Here is a 22,501-nt window from a genome sequence, read left to right on the forward strand (position 1 = left end):
TGCCTTGGCCTTGGAGTCCTGGCTGTTGCTCCATGGCTACTGTTGAAGAATGAATAATGGCTTGCTTTGAAGAATATGAATACAGTATTTTGCAGAATTATCTTTAGGGGCACCTGCTTAGCCCTGAAGTGCAGACGGAATGATCAAATGTCTGTATATGCCCCCTTAGACTTGAAGGTAAAAATAGAACAATTAGTTGCTTGTGCAGAGGCTTGTGAGGTGTCTGAGTAAATAAAAAGGACAGCTTTTTCTTGAGCTGGTGTGAGAGCGCACCAAGTGTCAGTGTCTGTGTCTTTCTTTATCGCCGACTCCACGCACCCTTCCCGAGCTCCGAACTCGGCTGGAGCTGGACTCCGGCACATACCTACAATGTTAGGATACACTGAAATAGCAGAATGATGGGCTTATGATTATATATGAAGCACTATGCTATTGTAATAATATAGAGGAAAATAAGGTGGGAGGAATGGGGACTTGGAGATAGGGTAAGGGAAATTCTAGAATCTATGGAAGAATATCATAAAATACTAAAATAAGTAAATTAAGATAGAAAGTAGCATTCAATAACAAAATCAATGCAACACATGAAATGTACAGCACCAGCATCATACTGGGAAAAAACTGGAATCTTCCCCATTTAAATCTAGAACTAAACAAAGACTTTCACTTTTACCACTGCTATTCAACATAATATATTACCCAGGGAATATAGAAAAGAAAGGCTCACAGTTGGAAAGCTCCAATTCCATTTATATATGGAGAAACAGAGGCCTAAGAGATCTACTGAAGGAACAAGCTCACCTCAAGCAGTAATTAGGAACCAGAACCAGATACCATAGCATGCATTCCAGTGTGACTCTATCATATAACACACTCTATCATATCAAAACTACTTAGGCCCCTGTCACCCATTTGGAAGTCCTAAATGCAACTCCTCGATCTTGACTTCAGCCTGGCTCAGGTTCCATTCTTGTAAGCTTTGCAGAGTAAATTTATGCACTGAAGGCTTCTTTCTCTCTGTGCTTGTCACTATGCCTTTAAAGTAAATAAAATTGGAGTCCTGCATGATGGTTCAACTTGCTATTCCTCTATAGGCAAGCACTGGCACCCCATATGGTTACCAGTTCTTGTCTTAGCTGCTCCACTTCCCATCTAGCTCCCTGCTTGAAGCCTGGGAAAACAGCAGAAGATGGCCCAAGTTCTTGGGCCCACATGGGAGATCTAGAATAAACTCCTGGTTCTTGGCTTCACACCATCTCAACTCAGCTCCAGCTGTTGCAGCAACCTGGGGAGTGAACCAGCAGATGGAAGATCTTTCTCTCTTATTATTATTATTATTTGGCCAGCATTGTAGCATAGTGGGTTCAGCTTTTGCTGACAATGCCAGCATCCCTTGTGGATGACAGCTTCAGCCCTTGTTCCTCCACTATCTGTTAAGATCCCTGCTGATGTGCCTGGAAAAAGCAGCAGAAGATGTTCCAAGTGTGTGGGCCCCTGCATGCACGTGGCAAAAACAAGTGCAATTCCAAACTCCTGGCTTCATCCTAGCCAAATACACTGTTCATATAAATGAACAAAAATTGAATGAATGAGATCTACTCTACTGTCAAGACTCTGTGAACGGGTTTCAATAGTATCAGACATGGGAAAATGTAAAACAGAAAAATCATCATATGTTTTCTATACACACTTTATTATTATTGTTGCTTTTCTATTATTCATTTTATGCTTTTTATGATTTTTATTTCTTCATGATACAGTTCATAGGTTCAGAGATATCCCATTCCACCCTCCTTATTCCCCCTTTGCACCACTGTTTTCCCCTATACTATTACAATAGTATAGTCCTTCAACAACAGTCACAAGTCCATTATTTTGCTATTTAAATGTATAACACTGTAGGTACAGACAAGGGTCTATATTTATTACATTTCAACTTATGATCCTAGAAACTGTGTAAGTAGATCAAATAACATTTTGATAAAAAATTCAACATCATTTTTTCTTTTTAAAAATATTTTCCTATAAGTGTTATTACATTAAATGCTTACAGTTAATAATGGAGCAAGAATTTTTAGAATCCACCACTAGTAGCAAGATTGTCCTTAATAATCCTCTATATTCAGTTAGTAGCATAGAATTTTAAGGAGTTTATTAATAATTTTAAGTATTTTATTAAAATAACTTAATTCTTTTGATCTACAATTACAGAAACGTGTAACCATAACTAAAACTTGCATATAAAATTGCATATACTTCTCAAGTTTAAAAGGAATAAAAGCATAAAACCAATACAAAATTTGTTCATAAAGATATATTACTTGATATTATAAACTGACTTCCACATATAAGTACCAATGTTTTGTTCTATGTTATCTATCTACAAAGAGGAATTATCCAAGTAATTTTTGCATTATTTAAAAATTACACATTACCGAAGTTCCAGTTGATTAAATACCTTTTTTATTCTATACCATGACAGAAATTATTGTTCTATTACTTAATACCAGCCTATCAGTCAGGAAACATATATCAAAGTAACAGAGCTTATGATATTCCCAAGCAATGGTGATTGTATGATTCCTAACAAAAGGATAAGAACGACCTACCTCACAGGATTGCTGGTTAAAGAAACTCTCAGGGATTCTAGGCAGTTAAGAAGTTTCTCATCTGATATACCAGATCTTAATTCGTGAACATACTCTTGTGAAGACAGGGTGCATTCATGCTTGCTGTTTTTCAGCCCACCCTAAAAAATAAAAGATAAAAATCGCTTTAAATTATTTTAAGTAACACAATGTGTAGGATATATACACATTTTGCTGCATGCAAATGTGTACAATGTGCTAGGCATTTAAAAATTCTTCATCACAGAATTGAGTAGTAAATTTGTGTTTTATATAATAATATATAAATATATGCATATAAATTATATATGCATATAATATACATGTATACATATTATATGTTATATAATATCAACAATATATTGATCAATATATATTGATATATATATAAGTATATATATATTGATATATATATCAACATTCTCCTCATCTTCATTTAGAACTAACCAACTGGCACTCATTAGTTGAATGGGAAATGAGAGTTCTTTAAGCAGTTCATGGAGATACATATTATGAAAAAACAAATGAATTTCCAAATATAAGCACAATAAACTTTTCTAAAGATTTAATTATTTGAAAGGTAGAATGCCAGACAGAGAGAATAAGAGAGAGAGAGAGAGAGAGAGAGAGAAAGAGAGAGAAATAATAAATATCTGAATCTATCACTGGCTCATTCGGAAATGCTGAAAGTAGCTGGGTTGGGTCAAACTGAAACCAGGAGCCAGGAACTCAGAAAAAACATATACATTCTTTGTAAGAATGAATGCTTTTTACCTAAGTTAGAGCTTTGACACTTGGCATAAGCTCATATTTGAAAAATATGAAAACATGATAAGTCTGTAAAGATTTCTGAAGATTAGCTGTTCTAATATCTTCATGATAGATATAACCAGTCAGGGGCTGGTACTGATGTGCCTGGAAAGGCAACAGAAGATGGTCCAAGAACCTGGGGCCTTACAACCCACGTTAGAGACTGAAGGAGTTACTGGCTCCTGGCTTCAACTTGAGCCAATTTTGGCTAGCTGTTTCAGCCATCTGAAAAAAGCACCAGCAATGAGAAGAAATCTCTATCTCTCTGTCTCTCTGTCTTTGTAGCTCTTTCAAATACTCAAATAAATATTTTAAAAACAGAAATGACAAAACTACACGGTAGTCACGGTTCACATAATCAATGAAGCGATGTGTATAAAACATATATATACTGTGATACTCAGTAATTTCTTCCTCTACCATATATGCCACTTCCACAAATACTGAATTTTAAAAATAATGAAGCATTCAATCTCAAAATATCTATAACAAAAGTGTAAAAGTATCTTCAATGTAATTATCATGTTATCAGCTATTAAGGAAACCATGTGAAAACAAAATAGTGTAATAGATTAATTAATTCACACTATACTTAATAGGTATGTAATACAAGACTGGCTTATTATTAACATTCTGTACTGATACTGAACAAAGGAAACAATTAGATAATGGATGGATAATAATGGAAATTTTAATTAGCTTCTCTGTATGAGATAAATGAAAATTACCAGTGTGCCCATTTAATCTTTAAAAAATAATTCAGACAAAGTTAACAATTACTGCACATGCTTTTGTAAAGCTAGGTGAACAAAAAGTTCTAATGTGAGGCTATGCCTTAATTGGAAAATGACCAGGGCTGAAATACTTGTCAGTATGGCTGTGCTTGACTTATTCTAATATTGTATACAAAGATCTAAAAGGTACTCTCTGAGTTAGTTTAATAATCATGCATTCCCTTTATTCTGACATAAAAGTTAATATTAAAACATTGTAAACAGAACATTTTAAGTCTGCAGTACAGATAAACACTTCCAAGTTTAGATTAACTTAGTCTTAGCAAGATCTGTTATTCTTCAATATAAAATAGATTTACCTATAACTTAAGAAAAGGTTTCATAGGTTTTAGCTCTAAAAGTATCTTGCTGAAGACACTGGATGGAGCTATTGACTGTGCACAGGTTTGCTCAGTTGCCATATGCACCAGAAGACAATTACCAACCATAGTTTAATTTAAAAACAGAAATGGCACTATGATCATGAAAACAGTAATGCTGCTGTCATTGACTGTGATTGATAAATCCTAACATCGTCAACTTCATTTGGTGATTTCAATCCAATGGGTTTCTTATTTGACCTTGTACTTCTTTCAAAACACAATGTCATAAATGAATACAGTTCACATTGTATCTACAAAGGTTCATAGTGCTGTTTTTTGAGTCTCCTACAGTTTTAAAAGCAATAGAAACGGAAAAGCCATTTTCCTCATCAGCAATTCCTTCAGTTCAAGTAGCAAAAACAGTGTCCCATAGAAGTAAATCTATTTATTTACTCTGATAGCGATGTATTTGGTAAATTACACAATTCTAAATATATTGCTTAAGCCCTTTAGAAGGTTTCGCACCAACTACATAACAAAAATCTCTTAAAGGGAGGGTATTAGATTAATCAACAAATCAAGTAAAATGTACAAAATATTTTAATACATTACATTAGAACATTTCAAATATTTTTTATGAATTCTGCACAGAAAACTCTCAATTAGCATAGGCAAAATATAGTAGTTATTACCACCTGAAGTCTACAAGAAAAAAACCTATGTCAAAAATTATCAGGAAACAACTTTATAAAGTATCATTTTTCATTGCAACAGTCATTATTTTTAATTAAGACATTTTCAGAGGATGCAAGTTACATGTAGGATAGGAGATCATATCCCGACTTCAAAGGAAGGGGACAAAAACCTGTGTTATAATAATGTAGAAGCATCATAATTCTTCTGATTAGTCATAGGTTCTTCCTAGATTATTTGACTAAGCTTTCCTGAATGTGATTTGCTAAATGTTTAATGAATGAAAAGTTTCTAGAAGGTTTATTTTTCTGATGACATAATTCATTGTTTACTTAAACTTTTGCAAATTAAATATCAGTTAAGCATTTTATTCCTAAATTACAGAATGTAAGACCATCAGAGAATGAATATTTATTTCATTTTCTGAGCATATGTACTATAAAAACACCAAGTACAAAAGGAAATTCTAAATATACATTAAATTCTGGCACCCAAGTTTTTACTGTTTTTGAATGAAATATACGTAAACCATATAGAGGAAAACATTTGATAATAATCTTAAATATTAAGTCCGTTATACATTTAAAAGTTTAACACTAATAGAAAACAAAGATGATACTTGAAAGCAGAATGTTTATCTCAAAATAAATGGCTAATAGACATATGGAAAAAATACTCAGGCTCCCTGGCTGTCAAGGAAATAGATACAAATAGAAACCACATTGAGGTTCGATCTAACTCACGTGAGATTGGCCTACATTCAGAACTCTACTGACAGGACCTGCTAGTGTGGATGTGGGAAGAAAGGTACACTCCTTCACTGTGGGAGGGAGTGTAGGCTAGTATAATCATTATGGAATTCAGCATAAAGGTGCTAAGAGAACTGAAAATCGATCCGCCATTTGATCCAGCTATCTTACTTCTGGGAATATGTCAAAATTAAATGAAATCTGCATAAGAGAAAGGGACCTATAATCCTATATTTACAGTAGCACAATCTACTATAGCAAAGACATGGAAACTACCCAGTTGCCCACCAAAAGAGGAGTGGATAAAGAAACTGTTGTACATCTACTCCTGTAGCAGCACAATCTACAATAGCAAGGACATGGAAACAATCCAGATGTGCTTCCAAAGAAGAGTGGCTAAAGAAACTGTGGCACATCTACTCCATGTAATATTATTCAGCTATTAAGAAGAATGAAATTATACTATTTACAACTAGGTGGTCCCAAGTAGAGACTATTATGCTCAGTGTAATGAGTGAATCACAAAAGAACAAACAACATGTGTAGAAAATGGATGCTGGACTGTCTGATATTGTACCAACAATGTCGGCGTACACTTAAATAAAAGACTGATAGAATTATGATTCCTTATGAAAGACTAAATCATTGTAGTAAAATGGGGAAAAATCTGTCAGGGGGTAGAAGTTCGGGGGAGAATCCCAACCTTTATGAAATTGTAACACATAATTCAAAATAAAAATATGTTTTAAAAAAAGGAATGAAATTCAACGATTTGCAACAAAATGGGCCCAACCAGAGACCACAATTCTCAGTGAAACAAGTCAATCCCAAATGGACAAATATATATTCTCTCTGATATATGGCAATCTTCATGCAAAATATGAGCTCAATAGCCGTTTCAATACTATTTTTGCTACATCTCATGGGTTTTGATGCTTCTTTTGCATTTCCATTCATTCAAAAAATGTTTTTATTTTTCTTATTAATTTCCTCACAGACTCAAAGTCACACAGCAGCATTGTTTGCTTCAGGAAGGTCTTTGATTTTCTCTTCATTTCTTCAGCAACATACTGGTCATTCAGTAGCATGTTATTTGACTAAATAGTGTCGTAAATTTTCTTTTTGCCTTCTATTGATTTTGGTTTATGGCTTTTCATTTATCGTAATGTATAGTAACTGTGTAGTAAAGATTATCACATTCAGATGTGAAGATACAATGCGGTGTGCATCTGTACTTCCAAATCAAAGATGGACTTCCAATGAAACTTTTGAATGTATCTTGACAAGAGGATGGTGGACTCTCTACCACTGTCCATGCCTGCAATGTCAGGATATACTTAAACAGCAGAATGATGGACCTATGGTTGATTGTGAAGGACTATACTATTGCAATAATATAGGCGAAACCAGGGTGGGCAGAGTGGGGATTTGGGGATGGGATAAGGGAAATCCCAGAGCCAATTGAACTGTGTCATGGTATACTAAAATAAATAAATAAAAGTTTAAAACTGCACATACACACAAAATATTGAACTACAATCTTGTGAAACAGCCTCATTTGATACAGAAACTTCGAGACACATCAACAATAAAAGGTTAAACTGCCATTAACGGATTTGTTAGTCAAAGTAGTTTAAAACATACAATGATATTCAGTTTTGTTACAACTGAATAGTATGTGACCAAATTGGCCTATTTCTCTTTTCTACTAGACAATAAATTTATGGTCTATTCAATATTTAAAATACACTCATACTTGAATTTTAAAACTAGTATTAATTATGATGAATAATGTACATATTGGTAAATGGCATCCAGTAAATCTTTAACCTTTAAAAGGAATCTACTGGCACTTCTTATCAGCCCTTATCACCAACCACAGTACTTGAGGAAAATAGCTAAAGTATTATTTTTTCTTTTATTTGACAGAGGCCCCTTGAGATACACCAGATAATGAAGCATAAACAGACATAAACCAACCCAGGGTTTCTTAGCCTAGGGACTTAATCCAAGAGGTATGTAAATTTTGAGTGGGGAAAATAACATCTTTATTTTCAGTAACCTCTAACTTAAATTTAGATTTTCTTTCAATTATGAATATACACAAGTGAAAGAATACTATTATCAGCACCAGCAACTTGGTCATAAACAGAAATCACACATTTCCCTATTGTATGACAGAAATATTTGTGAGTGTATGAGTATTACTTATGTTCAGCACATCTCTGAAATTATCCTAGTTATACAGCTGGCCACTTATCTATTCAATGATTATTAGGATGCACAATACCATTCCTACAATGTTATTGAAACTGTCTATTTTGAAGTATCAGATACAAACAGTTCTAATGAGTAATGTAGAAATTCCTTACTTCTCCAACTGGTTGTCAATCTATTTATAAAATCACACCTGGGATGCCAACACTGACAAAATTCACCTTTCTCATTTGGAATCCCCTAATTTGTGTGTGTATACTTTAGATAGGGAAGTTTCCTAAAGATCAGAAATTTATGGCTGGGCCTTTTATGTGTAGGTAGTTCTATGTCATTATATCAACTTCAAGACCGAGTTTACAATGACCACAATCAGGATTTTCTGTCATTATCCATACCTACAATGTCAAGATATACTTAATTAGCAGAAAGATGGACTTAAGACTTATAGTGAAGGATTATACTATTTTAATGATACGGGAGAAATTAGTGTTGGGGATGGGGATTTGAGGAGAGGGGGAGGGAAATCCCAGAGCCTGGAGCCTACATAACTGTATCATGGAATAATAAAACAAATATATTTTTTAAAGATATACATACAATCACATCACAAGGATCCCTCAATTAGTTCTTTCATAATCACATCCTCCTCCCTCATACAACCTTTCACTTAACATTCACTAATCTAGTCTCCATTTCTACAAATTTCTCTTCTCATGAATGTCATATGTATGAAATAAAATTTATGTAAACTGTTGCCACAGGCTACGTGATTTAGCACAATGTCCTGGAAATTTATGGAAGTCATTGCATATATCAGTAGTTTGTTCCCATGAGTTCACAAGTTGTATTTCATGATATAGATATACTACAGTTCACTTTACTATCCATTCATTGAATTATACTTGGGCTGTTTTTAGTTTTTGTCCATGATGGCTAAAACTAATATGAACATTCATGCACAAGTTTTTGTGCAAGTCTATGCCTTATGTCTCTTGAATATGTAATAATTTTTAAAAAACCCACAAGTATATTTGATATAATTTATTTCATTTTAAATAATTTTGTATTTATTTCAGAATTAGGCAATTAGAACTCTCATCCATTGGTTCATTCTCCCAACAAGGGAGAACCAAGAATTCAATCTACATCTGCCACATGAGTGACTGGGAGTCAACCATTTGAGCTACCTCAGGTACCTCTCGGGTTCATGTTAGTATGGGGCTACAATTGGGAGTGCAGATAAAACCTGAACTCATGCAATCTTGTGTGGAATGCAGCCATCCTTTTTTTTCTTCTTTTAACATATTTAAAAGGATTATTCTAAGATTATGCCTAAGGGATCACAAGAATGCCAAAAGGGACTATAGCACGAAACAACTTAAGAATCCAATCTCCTCTATTTTACAATTACACCATATTTACTACACCCACTGGCTCATTAAAGAAGACAAAGCATACTATCATTTAAAATGAAGTGTATCTACTTAAACATGACTTAGATAATGGACAAAATTTTATCAATAACAGTGCACAATAGAACAGCCAACATATTTAGCAAAAACCAGGCTCTGTATTGTTCTATTTAAAGGCAGAAATAACACTGAAAACATTATCAGTTACATTGAAGCAAAGATTATGAAGATATTTACTGCTTTTCCCTTCCTGTTTTACCATTTTATAGATCTAATTCTATCAGTAGCTTTGGACACCATGGCGAAGTTTAATAATACTTTCACAGATTATAAATGTTTTCTATAGCAAGATAAAACTACATTTTAAGTAGGTAATAAAGCTGCAAATTGTATATGAAATACTGAAAAATTCCTTCCACAAAACAAAAAATTATCCCATTATTTTCAAACCACAGCTTTCCAAACATTTTAGTAAGTGCTATCAGCCAAAATGAATATATTAAATTTTATTCAATTTCATTATCCATCTGCTGATGGGAGATAGTGCATCAAAGGAAAAAACATTTCAAAGCACCAGAAAGCAAGGAAATAGGAAGAAATTGCAACTCATTGACATCTAAATAAATGGTTATCTGGTTATCTGTATCTGGCATTCAATTTTAAATGGACAGATTTAAATGCTAAACAATATCTTAGGGTCAGCATTAAGGCATAGCAGGTTAAGGTGTTGCCTACAACACCAACACCAGCATCCTATATTAGAGGGTCCCTTGGAGTCCTGCCTGCTCAACTCTGACCTGGTTCCCTGTTAATGTACCCAGAAAGGCTACGGAAATAACCTAAATCTTTGGGCTACTGCTACCTACATAGGAAAGCTCGACAAAATCTAGGCTTTTAGCTTAGCTCTGAATAAGCTCCAAACAGCCATTTGGGTAGTAAACCAGCAGACGGAGGAACTTTCAGTTTCTCTCTGTGTGTCAGTTTTTCAAATAAACAAATATTTTATTTTTTTTAAAGATTCATTTATTTTTATTGTAAAAGCAGATATTCAGAGATAAGGAGAGACAGAGATCTTCTACCCGCTGATTCACTCTCCAAGTGGTCGCAATGGTTGGAGCTGAACCAATCCGAAGCCTGGAGCCCAGAGCCTCTTCCAGGTCTCCCATGCGGCTGCATTGTCCCAGACTTTGGGCCGTTCTCAACTGCATTCCCAGGTCAAAAGCAGGGAGCTGGATGGGAAGTGGGGCCACGGAGATTAGAACAGATGTCCATATGGGATCCCAGCACATATAATGTGAGGACTTTAACCGCTGGCTACCACACCAGGTCCTAAGTAAATCAATATTTTTAAAAAGACATAGCATTTTTATAGTATAAGCATCATTCACAACATGCATTATTTCACGTATCAACAGGGGAAATATATTATTAGAAGAGTATTTTTTTCCCTTTGTAATGAAAACTGAATTATGGAGAAGTCATTAGCTGGCTGAGACTGTATAACTAGCATAACCTAAAACCCAAACTAGAGACATTTTTTTAAAGACATCCTCAAGGAGCATGGTTTATTCACAATAGAAAACTATAGAAAAAGTAGGCAAAATTTCCTAAATATTCTTTATTGTTCAGCGCTATACGAATTTAGTTCATCTATTATCTGACTTTCTGAGACGTGGGTTCCTTATTTGCAAGACGGGAACAATCTGGTATCTAATCCCAAGCTAGTCGTAAGGATGAAATAAAAATTCAGGTAAAATGCAATACCTACTATGCAATAAATACTTAATTAATATTTGCATATTTGCTATCTTTGAAAATCATAAATTTCATGAGTAGTTTTTTTAAAAAAAAACAATCATGTTGGTATAAAATACTTGGTGTCATGAAATCATTAGCTTCTGGTGACCTAAATTATTTAGGCAGCGGTGGGCTGATCATCTTTTTGAGACACTTAGAAAAGGACCCATTCTTTAGCAAAAGACTATGCTGTTACTTTCAAACTACATTCTGAGAGGGTTCAGAGTTCCTTTTGGTGTTTTCAAGATGGTTTGAAGGGCTTAGAAATGAATACGCAAAATTGAAGCACATTGGGAGAGTACCCAAGTCTTCTGCTGCCTCAATAATTTGGATGCTGATATCTGCTTTACATATCCATATTCCATATATGATTTCTTAACAAAAAAAAGCTGCTCTAGCTTTAAATAAAGTTTTAAACCCAGTGAATTTCATGATCTCAAAGATCATGCCCTTTTCCATGTATGACTTAAAGTATGCTATCACATGTATAATAAGGTGGGTTTTTTTTCCCTAGAATACAAAACTTTAACTGCTTACCATATTATCTGCATACATGTGGATTACCCATGTTTTTAATTTCTCCATGGATTAATACCACAGAGACATAAGCATTTATCTCCTATTACACATATAATGTCCTTTATATTACAGAGTAGTACCATTTAATATTGCCTGAATTCCCATAGGCTTCCAGGCACTAGAGGTACATAGATACATAGCAAGGATATACTATTACTATTGCACAACCTATTTTATTTAGGGTATGGTGAAGAATAATAAGCAGATATTAAACAAAATAATGAAAAGTAAATTAAGAAATGTAAATAGGGTTGGTCTGAAGGGTAGGTAACCTGGCTGTATTTGAGGAATCAGAAAGCCTATGAGAGCTGACCAGCCATTGTAGGCATGGTTATGCTAGAAAAAGATAAAATAAATATTGAGGCATATTAAAATATGCCATATTTGGGGATTTATTAAAGGATCAATGGACATGAAAGTCATGGATAATGTTTATCAAATTGGAATCCCTGAACATAGTCTAAACTAGTCATTGATTCATATAAGGTAATTACAACTCTGTGGTCTCATTTCTAACACTAATGTGGCAAAGCTGAGCATAAGTTGGATTCCTGATAGCTACATCATAAGCAAATATTGGCATCTATATGTTCATTTAGAAAACACTATTGCCAGTAAGTACAACCCATATTACCCCAGGCTAATGAGCGGTCTTAGGATCAAAACACATTTGTACTAAAAGGCCATATGACTTCACAATAGGCTATACTAATCAAAATATGACCATACATCAAACAGAGGACACTCTGGCAAAATTGGGTCACCCTGTGCTGCTACAGGCAGAGAGCTCAACAGCACATGAACTGTACTATACTCACATTGTGACTTGTAATTTAGATTCAGAAAAATCACTTAAAATCATGCTAATTTGTAGCTTATTGGTTTTGTGTTTTTTGCTTAACAAACCTAGCTGATTTTACAAGTTGTATAAGAATTACTGGTATAGCTTATATATTATTTTTCATTGGTGCATATTTCAACAGCATAATTAAAACTTTTGGGGCCTGGAATTGTGCAGTGGAAAAAGGTACCACCTGTAGTGTTGGCATCACATATTGATATTGGTACATGTGACAGGTGCTCCACTTAACATCCATACCCTTATCATGGCCTGGAAAAAGAAATGGAAGATAACCCAAGCCCCTGTGCCTCTACATCCTCACTTGAGATCAAATGAAGCTCTTGGCTCCTGGCTTTGGCATAGGTCATCCCTCAGCCCTGTAGCCATCTGAGATATGATGACACAGAGAGACAGAACTTCCATCAATTGGCTCAATCTCCAGACAGTCTAAATGGTCAGGATTGACCTAGGTGGAAGCCAGGAGCCAAGGTCCTATTCAGGGTCTCCCACATGGGTGGCAAGATCCCAAACACTTTAGCCATCTTCCACTGCTTTTCACAGACCATTAGTACATAGCTGGATCAGAAGTGGAGCAAGTAGGACACAAACTGGCTCCCATAACAGGATGCTAATTCTCAAGAGGTGGCTTTACCTGATATGCTACAGTATCATCCCCAAAAAATAAATCTTGAAAAAAGATATTTTAAGTTAGCACTGGTGTCTTTGACAAAACCTTTCATTTAAAGGGGATTTATAGTTTACTCACATTTTGGAAACTGCCATTCATAAGTGAGAAGGCAGCATTAAAAAAATTTCATCTATGAAGTGAGAGACATATCCTTATTTAAGGGCCTAAGCCCTTGGGAACCTGCACTCGTGTGGGAAATTCAGGAGAAACTCCGATGTCCTAGTTTCCTATCGGCTCATCTCTGGCCATTGAGGGCATTTGGGTAGTGAACCGGCAGATGGAAGATCTTTATGTCTCTTTTTCTCTCTATAAATCTGCCCTTCCAAAAACAAATATATAAATCTTAAAAAAAGACTAACAAATAAATATCTCATGATCATACTACTATTTACATCTAAAATATTGATTTCTTTAGAGAATATAATGGCGATTAACAAGGACTGGGGTGGTTGGGCATCAGGGGAGATGCTGGCCAAACAAGACATATTTGCACATAAGTAGGAGGAACAAGTTCTAGAGATCCAGACTTGACTATATTCAAATGCGTAGTGACTATAATTGATATTATAATATTGAAAAATGCTGAGAGTTAATGTTAAGTGCACTTACCACAAAATGAATAACCACATGAAGTAATGCATTTGTTAGTTAGATTTAACCTTCCACACACAATATTCATATGCTAAAAATCATGTTGTCCTTGATAAATACAAATAGTTTTATGTATCTGCTATCAATATCTAAAAACTATATAAAAGGAATACCAGGTAGTCCTTACATTTAGGAGTATACAAATTAATTGCAAAATAGAATAGTTTATAGGCTGACAATAATGAACAAGAGTGATGGCATTCTTATTTTTACATAAGTAATGAAATGTTCCATGTTTATATTATATGAGCTAAACTGTAAAGCAAAGCAATACAGTGCTAAACGGTGACCACTTATTTACAGTAAAGGCATCTAGTATAAAATGCTGAGGTTAGTGAAATGAACAGTTATCTTTAGAATTAAATAATACTTTTAGGAGGATAGTCTGGTTATTGTTCAAAAGAACAACAAAAGATTTATTTCTGTGAATATATGTAATTTATTAGAATATATAGAAACTGATCTTCTTGATTTCATTTGAATAAACTGAGTTTACCTAACAAATGCAAATGCTTGGGTCTATTTTCGATGGTAGTGCTGGATTTAGAGGGTATTCAGGCTTTTTGTGGTAAATAATTCACCTAGCTACATGAAAACCAATTTTAGTTCTCAAATAGTATACAATGATTATCACAAAACATTGCATACGCAAAGCCAAAGTCTAACTTAAAAGAATAGCCTGATAAAAATACTGCCCTGTACTTCATTATATAGTCATCACGGTTCATATATACATACACACACAAATATATATATATATACAAATTTTTTTTTAATTAGGGTCCATAAGTGCTGTGAATCAAGCTACAGATAGAGGAAATGGCAATAAAAACAGCAATACAACATTACCAATATGATGGCATTTACACCGTACCAACCATCTCTCTGTTTTGGTAGCCCTTTTACCTTTAAAGATCTAAGTTGTAAAGCTGAACTTAACAGGACACACATCCTTGCTACTTCAAAATAATTATTTTAGAAATTAAACATCTTCATGATTCCCATTCTATAATTTATCATTTTAGCATACCATTTATTTCTCAGAGAAAATTGAAATGCTCAAACAAAACACACACACACAGACATGCCCCTCAAAGGCTTAATTTTTTCCTACATAATTCAAAATAAGATATAGATGTCAAATTTCTGTAACGGTTATTACAATCAGTAATATTTTCATAAATTTTGTCACAAAAGGAATAAGTCTTCCAAAATTTATCAAATACCTAGTAACAATTTTAATTAGATGATTTCTAATTTTTTATTTCTATTTAAATTGACAGAGAGATCTCAATGATCCACCAAACTGATTCACTACTAAAATGACCTCAACAGCCACGGATATGTTAGGTTGAAAAAAGAAGGCCAGAATCTCCATCAGTGTCTCCCATATGGTATCAGGGACCCAAGTGTTTGGACCATCACTTTTTGCCCCAACAATATACATTAGCAGGGAGCTGATTCAGAAGGGAAGTATATGGGATCCAAATCAGGTACTCTTATTTGGGATGTATGTGTATAATTCATAAGGTTTTTCAATTTCATGTTTACATGAAAAATAGCCATTTATACTAGCTAAATCTAATATCATTTATATCATCTAACTCTAATTTTGATTCTAGTTCTACATTCCATTAAACAAAACAAGGTAGAGAATTTTTTTTTTAAAAAGTTAGCTATCTGAGCTCAGCAGATTAATGCATTATTCTGACATTTATGTACAACAAGGGCAGGATATTAAAGAGACTGCTAAATGATAATATGACTTTGGAAAAAAATATCAAATGTGGAAAAATTAAAATCTGAAGATTTATTACTTTTTTAAAATTATGGTATGTTGCTGAAAAGTGTTAATATCATTATGCAGATCCACATAATAAAGCAGTATAATAATATTCTTTGGGAAGAACATGGCATTATCCTAAGCATCAGAAGAAATGTGAAAATGCATTGAAGTTCCAGTCTACTGAGAGCTGTTGATGCAATGTCAGTTACTGCTCTCATTTCGAAAGGCATGTATAAAGCATACTTAGATATAAAACCAGCCAAAAATCAATCAAATGAATGACTATTTCAATATTATGTAAAAGCACTGATCCTGTATTCATACAAATTTGATTTGGGGCCAGAGCCATGCCTTAATTAGCTAATCCTCCACATGCAAGCACTGGAATCCCCTTTGAGCAGCAGTTCAAATCCTGGCTGCTCCATTTTTGCTCCAGCTCCCTGCTCATGGCCTGGAAAAGCATAGAGGTAACTAGGATGTGGAACAGACTGGGCCACTCTGCAGCATATACTGGCAAGCAAAGGAACCAGGAACCATTATAGTTTGTGTAATGAAGTTCATGCAACAAACCTAAGGGAGCCAGATGGAACTCCCACCTCCAATGTTTGCCCTTGGCCCAGCCACGGGGCATTTAGGAATGAACCAAGAGAGGGGATTTAAGAGCTCGCTCACACACTCTCTCTAACACATAAATAACTGAAACAATATATCTTGAGATGCTTACAATGTTCACCACAGGCCAAATCCATACCCTATTATTCAAAGAATAAATATCAACCATCCACTATATGTCAGACACTCTGCTGATCCTGTGGTATAATAATAAGCAAAGAACAGCAGTAACTACTGAGTTAATTGCTACATTTCAGCAATACAAGTATAAAGCAAATGGCACAATGTGGTATGCAGCACTGACAGGTGTAACCCACGTGTGAAATATGTGAAGTAAGAAACCTAAACAATAAACAGACAGTAGATAACTTTTAAAGATACTGTCATACCAGGAGCTATTTTTTACACAACCATCTAATGTTCAATTACATATGTGATAGCATAAGCCATACCATACATGAAGCCATACCATACATGTCATTTCTTTTAACCCTTGTATTGTGTTTTATTTTTCTACAGTTATTTTAATGCCTACCCTGATATTCTCTCAAGAATACCTCATATTTAAAAAGTAATACCTCATAATTAAAATATTACTCCTTTATTGCAGTTAATATGTCTAGCCACACCAATTTTTCATTAGTATAAGCACACCTGTTTATGCACCCTATCGAGCAGTCAATACATATAAGTGTTCTACATGTTCCAAATGTTTTTCAAACACATTTACTGCTAATGAAATAAATGCTTACAAATTTCAGGGTAATAGATAATGTCACCTTTATTATTTTCAGTTGATTAGAGGGAAAACTATCTGATTTTTTTTTAAAGCATACTTCTTTTTCAAAAAATGATTTACTGGAAAAGCAAAGTTAAAAAGAGAAGGACAGGGAGATCTCTCTACCGGTTTACTGCACAAATGGTGGAAATGAGGTGGGCTGGGCCAGGCTGAACACAGGAGCCAAGAGCCTCCGCTGGTTCTCCCACATCAGTGCAGAAACCCAGAGACTTGCCCACATTCCACAGCTTTCCTGGGTACATTAGAAGAGAGCTGGATTGGTCATGGAGGAAACAGGACTGATAACTGGTAACTGTAAGGGATGCTGGCTTTATAGGTGGCTGCTTAACCAATTGTGCCACAATGCCCAGCCATACAATTTGTATTTCTTATTTTGAATGTTCCTGGCTTTCTCCAGTTCACAAGTTTTATTTCCACATATCTGTATTATCAAATTTTTGCACATTTACCTATACAAACTATTTTTTTCCAATCATGCTCCATGGCAGTGCTTAGATATTAACATTATTCAGTTCTTGCATAAGATCTGAATTTTTGATATTTTGACAGTTCTCCATACACTTTAGTTTTTATCCATTCAAAGCAGTAAATCTTCTCTCTTATGATTTCAATTATTTTAAAGCTTGTGAAATCTTCACTCTGGTATTTACTTTTAATCTTTCTATGATGTTGGGATACAACATGAAATATGTACCTAATTTCTCCAGATTAATGAGCAGGTTATTGATAGAGCAAGGATATTCATTTTCTTACACAAATTCTAATTTAGACTCTATTATTATAATTTTCTATTGGATAATAGGAAGATAGGAATTTATTTACATGAATGTATGTGCACTTACATATCTTTGCAAAGTCTGAGACAAGAGATTTGCAATCTGGTTAAGACACCATTTGGAATGTCTGTATCCCACCATCACAAGTGCTTGGCCTCAAATTCAGGCATTGCTTCTAAAGCAGCAACTTGTTAATACTCTGGAAAGGAGGAAGTGATGGGCTCAGGTACTTGGGCTTGCCACTCATGGTGTATATACAAATTGAATACTGAGCTCATAGTTTCTGTCTGGCCGAATTTACCTATTGCAGGTATCCAGGAAGTCAACAAGAATGTGTTTAAATTCTCTCTTTCTCTCTCTCTCCTTCTAATTAAAACTTTAAAAAAGAAGTTCTAGTGTTTTATATTATAATGGGATTTGTAACTTAAACCTACCAAAATGTGGCTCTAGTTCTCGCAATGTCATTTTAATGTATTGCTAATTTTCATTTCTGCATATATAAGAATCTTACCAAAAAGTCTGATTTATTATAATATAGTATATAAATCTAAAAAGGGAAATTTCATATATGTAGAGCCTTTGCTTATTTCAATGACTCTTTGTACAGCTCACAAAGCACTATAGATATATTTTTGCAAGCTATACCTATTTTATATTTTCTTAAAAATCAATGAGTTAATTATTTCTTAGCAAATACTATTTACCTGTATATTCTCTTACTTGTCACTATTATATATGATATTGATAATTCTCACCATTAAATACAAAATTTAAAATTCTGATACTTCAAGTTTAGAAAGACATTTAGTCAATGATTTCTTTAATTATTTCAGAAGTTCAGCCCCCAATTTTAAGAAGAGATAAAAATGTAGATAGCCTCAAGCTTTTGAAGTTTGAGTCATGGCTCCCATTGGCCTTACAGGTATTTTTTCAAAAATTATTGGTTATATCAGTCAATCCCTGACTTCAGTCAACAGAAGCATAGAAAACTTGAGAGACATCACATTCGAGCTACACATTTCATGTCACTGGTATGTTCATGTCATTAGTATGTTTCAGTTACTGACATCTTGAATATTCAGTCTATAATGACCAAAGGTCTCAAAACATTTAGGATCCAAATTACTGTCTATAAACTTTATCTACATAAATTTGCTATTGTCCAAAACTGTAAATTTAATATACTTAGAGTATACAATCTTTGCTGGGAGAGGAACTTGATCCGAACTATAGTTAACTTAGGAACATGCTAAGCTACTCCCACTTTCCCCTAAGAAATAAATATAGTATCTGGATGGGTAAATTTTGCTACAAACAAGACTGGTCTCCCAGAAATGTAATTCAACAAAAGAAGACCATGGTTACAACCAGATCAGAATGGCTGGATATTATCAATAGGCCAAGTAAAAACACTATTTTATCATATTTATTCAAACCTAAATTTCAATTATGGCTACTCCACACAGAAGACTCAACTAACTTCCAAAATATCAGGTCATAGTTGTCAATTTGTATCCTGTTAGCCCAGATAATTCATGACACTAGTGACCAATAAATTCTTCAAAGATGAAATAACCTAATGCAGAGCAAATATAACCAAAGATAACTATGAGTCACTTTCTTCAGAAATCCTGGAATATAAGAGCAATCTACATATGCACTTTAAAGAGATTAATCCTTGTCAGTTTACTTAATATACTATTAAATACTCAATCAATAGAAAATAATGTGTGTGCATATGGTTTCCTTCAAATATTTACATTGACATAATAATAAATATTGTAAGAGAGCAAAAAAATTTAATATGGTTTTTATAACATGTTGTTTCGTTTATTGCCCTAGACAAAAATATTTATAACTAAGAATCATAAAACAAGTAGACAGCATATTATACATTATTATAATTTAATAAGCATGTTCATATATATTTTGTCATTTAATCCTTATAAAAAATCATGTGTGATAAACAGGTCAAAGAAGAGCAGAGCATCAAAAACATAGTCCATGTAAACTAACTGCTAATAAGCCTACACAAGTGACACTGGAACAGAATTCACATGCTGTAGTGAGTTTTAGTTCAGTGTTCAACTTTACATCAAGTAATATTATTTTGAAAGAAGGAAAAAGTTATTCCAATACAAAAAAATAAGTCAAATTATATAGTAAAGTCAGCGTATTTTTAAAAATCTGCGAAATGCACAGGCTTAGTACCCTTGAAAAGATGCTGATCTTTCTAATACATATTTAATACACAATGAAGGAAATATTTTAGGAATCCATATTCAAACAGGGTTTTTTTTTTTTAAGATTTGTTTTGGGCCCAGTACCATAGCCTATCGGCTAAATCCTTGCCTTGCATGCACCAGGATCACATATGGGTGCTGTTTTTTATCCCAGCTGCTCCACTTCCCATCCAGTTCCCTACTTGTGATTTGCAAAAGCAATGGAGAACGGTCCAAAGCCTTGCAAACCTGTGCCCACATGGGAGCCTGAAGAAGCTCCTGGCTCTTGGCTTCAGACTGGCTCAGTTCTGGCTATTGTGACCACTTGGGGAGTGAACCAGTAGACAGAAGATCTTTGCCACTCCTCTCCTTAAATCGGACTTTCCAATAAAAAAATAAATCTTTAAAAAAAAATCAAACAAATATTTGTTTTATTTATTTGAAGGTAGAATCACAAACACACAGAGACAAAGCACTGTCTTCTAGTGGCTCAGTGCTCAGTCGGCTGCGGTGGCTAGAGCTGGGCCAGGTCATAACCAGGAGCAAGGAGCTCATCTCGGTCTTCCATGTGGGTGCAAGGGTGGACCCAACATGGGCCATCTGCTGCTGCTTTTCCAGGCTCATTAGCAGGGAAATGGACTGGAAGTAGGGCAGACAGGACTGGAACTGGCACTCATATGGGATACTGGCTTTGAAGGCATAAGATTTGCTTGCTATACCACAGCAGTGGTCATTTTAAATTGATTTTAAATGTTTCTTGAAAAATAATATCTCCAGAAATACTACTTTTGAGCTTTTTTCATTACAATAAACTATTCTAACTCCCTGGTGAAGTCATAATTTTCAATTTATAAGCATTTTTGTAAATGTAAACAGTTACAGAGTATATTTATTCAGGCTTTTCTATAAAAACACAAAGCATATACATTTGAAAATGATAAAAATAAACTTACACTAGTTTCAAGTAGTGTTATAGCATACACAGTCAAATCCATTCATATTACGTTTATTTGGGAGGCATTAAAAATGAAACACTAAGGCAAGTATTTTCAATCTCTTCCTAATTTAAAACAAAACAAACCAAGGCACTCCTGAATAGATAAGGTGAGAATATACACATATATACATTTCATTTCACTGGTCATATTGAAAATTCAACTGCAAAGAACATGTTCTTTGTTTCTTAACAAAAACACCACATACCCTAAATGGTCATAAATATTTACTAAAACAGTGAGTAATATGTATAGGTAATTTAGAATGATCAGAAAGCTTTTGTTTTCCTCTCACTGTCTCTGTACAAGTTTGTGTGCATTTCTTTGAACATCACGTCACATATTCAACTTTTATGAAATATGCAAAATCTACCTACTTACAACCTATGTTACTAGAACTACATAGACTTTTAAAAAATAGTGTTATCACAGTGAAACTTAAAGGGAAAAAAACCCTTGAATTCTATTTTTATTCTTCTGCTACCTCATTCAGCAGTCACACAATTTACTTAACCGTGCAAGAACTGGGACGTCTGAAGGTAGCACAGATAACAAAATATCTTTTATTGCACAGAGGGTTGAAGCATAAATAGCTATCTAGAATAGATACACTTAAACATGTAGGTGGATGAATCTTACCAGTAAGCACAATAATTAGGAGTTACCAAGATTAAAAAGTCAGACACCTACCCATAGTTTGTGTGCTATAAAAGGGGGATGCAGAATTAGGTATCATAGTGGCCCCTTAGAAAAATAATTCATGCTTTGAATTAATGATCACTCCACTCCACTCCACACATGGGTTAATGTATTATTTTTGTTAGTATGTTTTTCCATATTCCCTTCTTGATCCAAGTATCTACTGACATTTTTCTGGCTACAATATTTCCTTCTTAACACTCTACTTAAACCCAATTTGAACAAATTTGTGTAACCCAAAGTTTCACTCAAATCAGAATATGTATTTCAGCAGGATTCTGAAAACAATACTGTTTTGCTATTTCCATGTTGCTCTACAGCTCACAATGTTTCAAACAACTTAAAATCTTAGCTCTGGTTATTATCCTCTGATCAGCTCAAACACGTTGAACAACTTGGTCTCTAATTTGCCCACATTCAAAATGTTTTTAGGAAAGGTGCTGTAGCTCCAC

At 34.2% G+C, this 22,501-nt stretch overlaps 1 protein-coding gene across 6 annotated transcripts in view; it reads right to left on the bottom strand.

The window, feature by feature from the left end:
- DIAPH2 (diaphanous related formin 2) overlaps window positions 1-22,501 on the bottom strand; it is an 830,745-nt gene that overhangs the window by 648,246 nt on the left and 159,998 nt on the right. For all 6 annotated transcript variants that reach the window (XM_040999826.1, XM_040999825.1, XM_040999824.1 and 3 more), the window contains one exon: window positions 2,610-2,749. In XM_040999826.1, coding sequence (XP_040855760.1) covers window positions 2,610-2,749 — 140 coding nt within the window. The remainder of the gene's footprint in view (window positions 1-2,609; window positions 2,750-22,501) is intronic.

This window comes from Ochotona curzoniae, unplaced genomic scaffold (genome assembly GCF_017591425.1).
Source record: "Ochotona curzoniae isolate NIBS_2020 unplaced genomic scaffold, NIBS_Ocur_1.0 scaffold_1852, whole genome shotgun sequence".
Classification (NCBI taxonomy): domain Eukaryota; kingdom Metazoa; phylum Chordata; class Mammalia; order Lagomorpha; family Ochotonidae; genus Ochotona; species Ochotona curzoniae.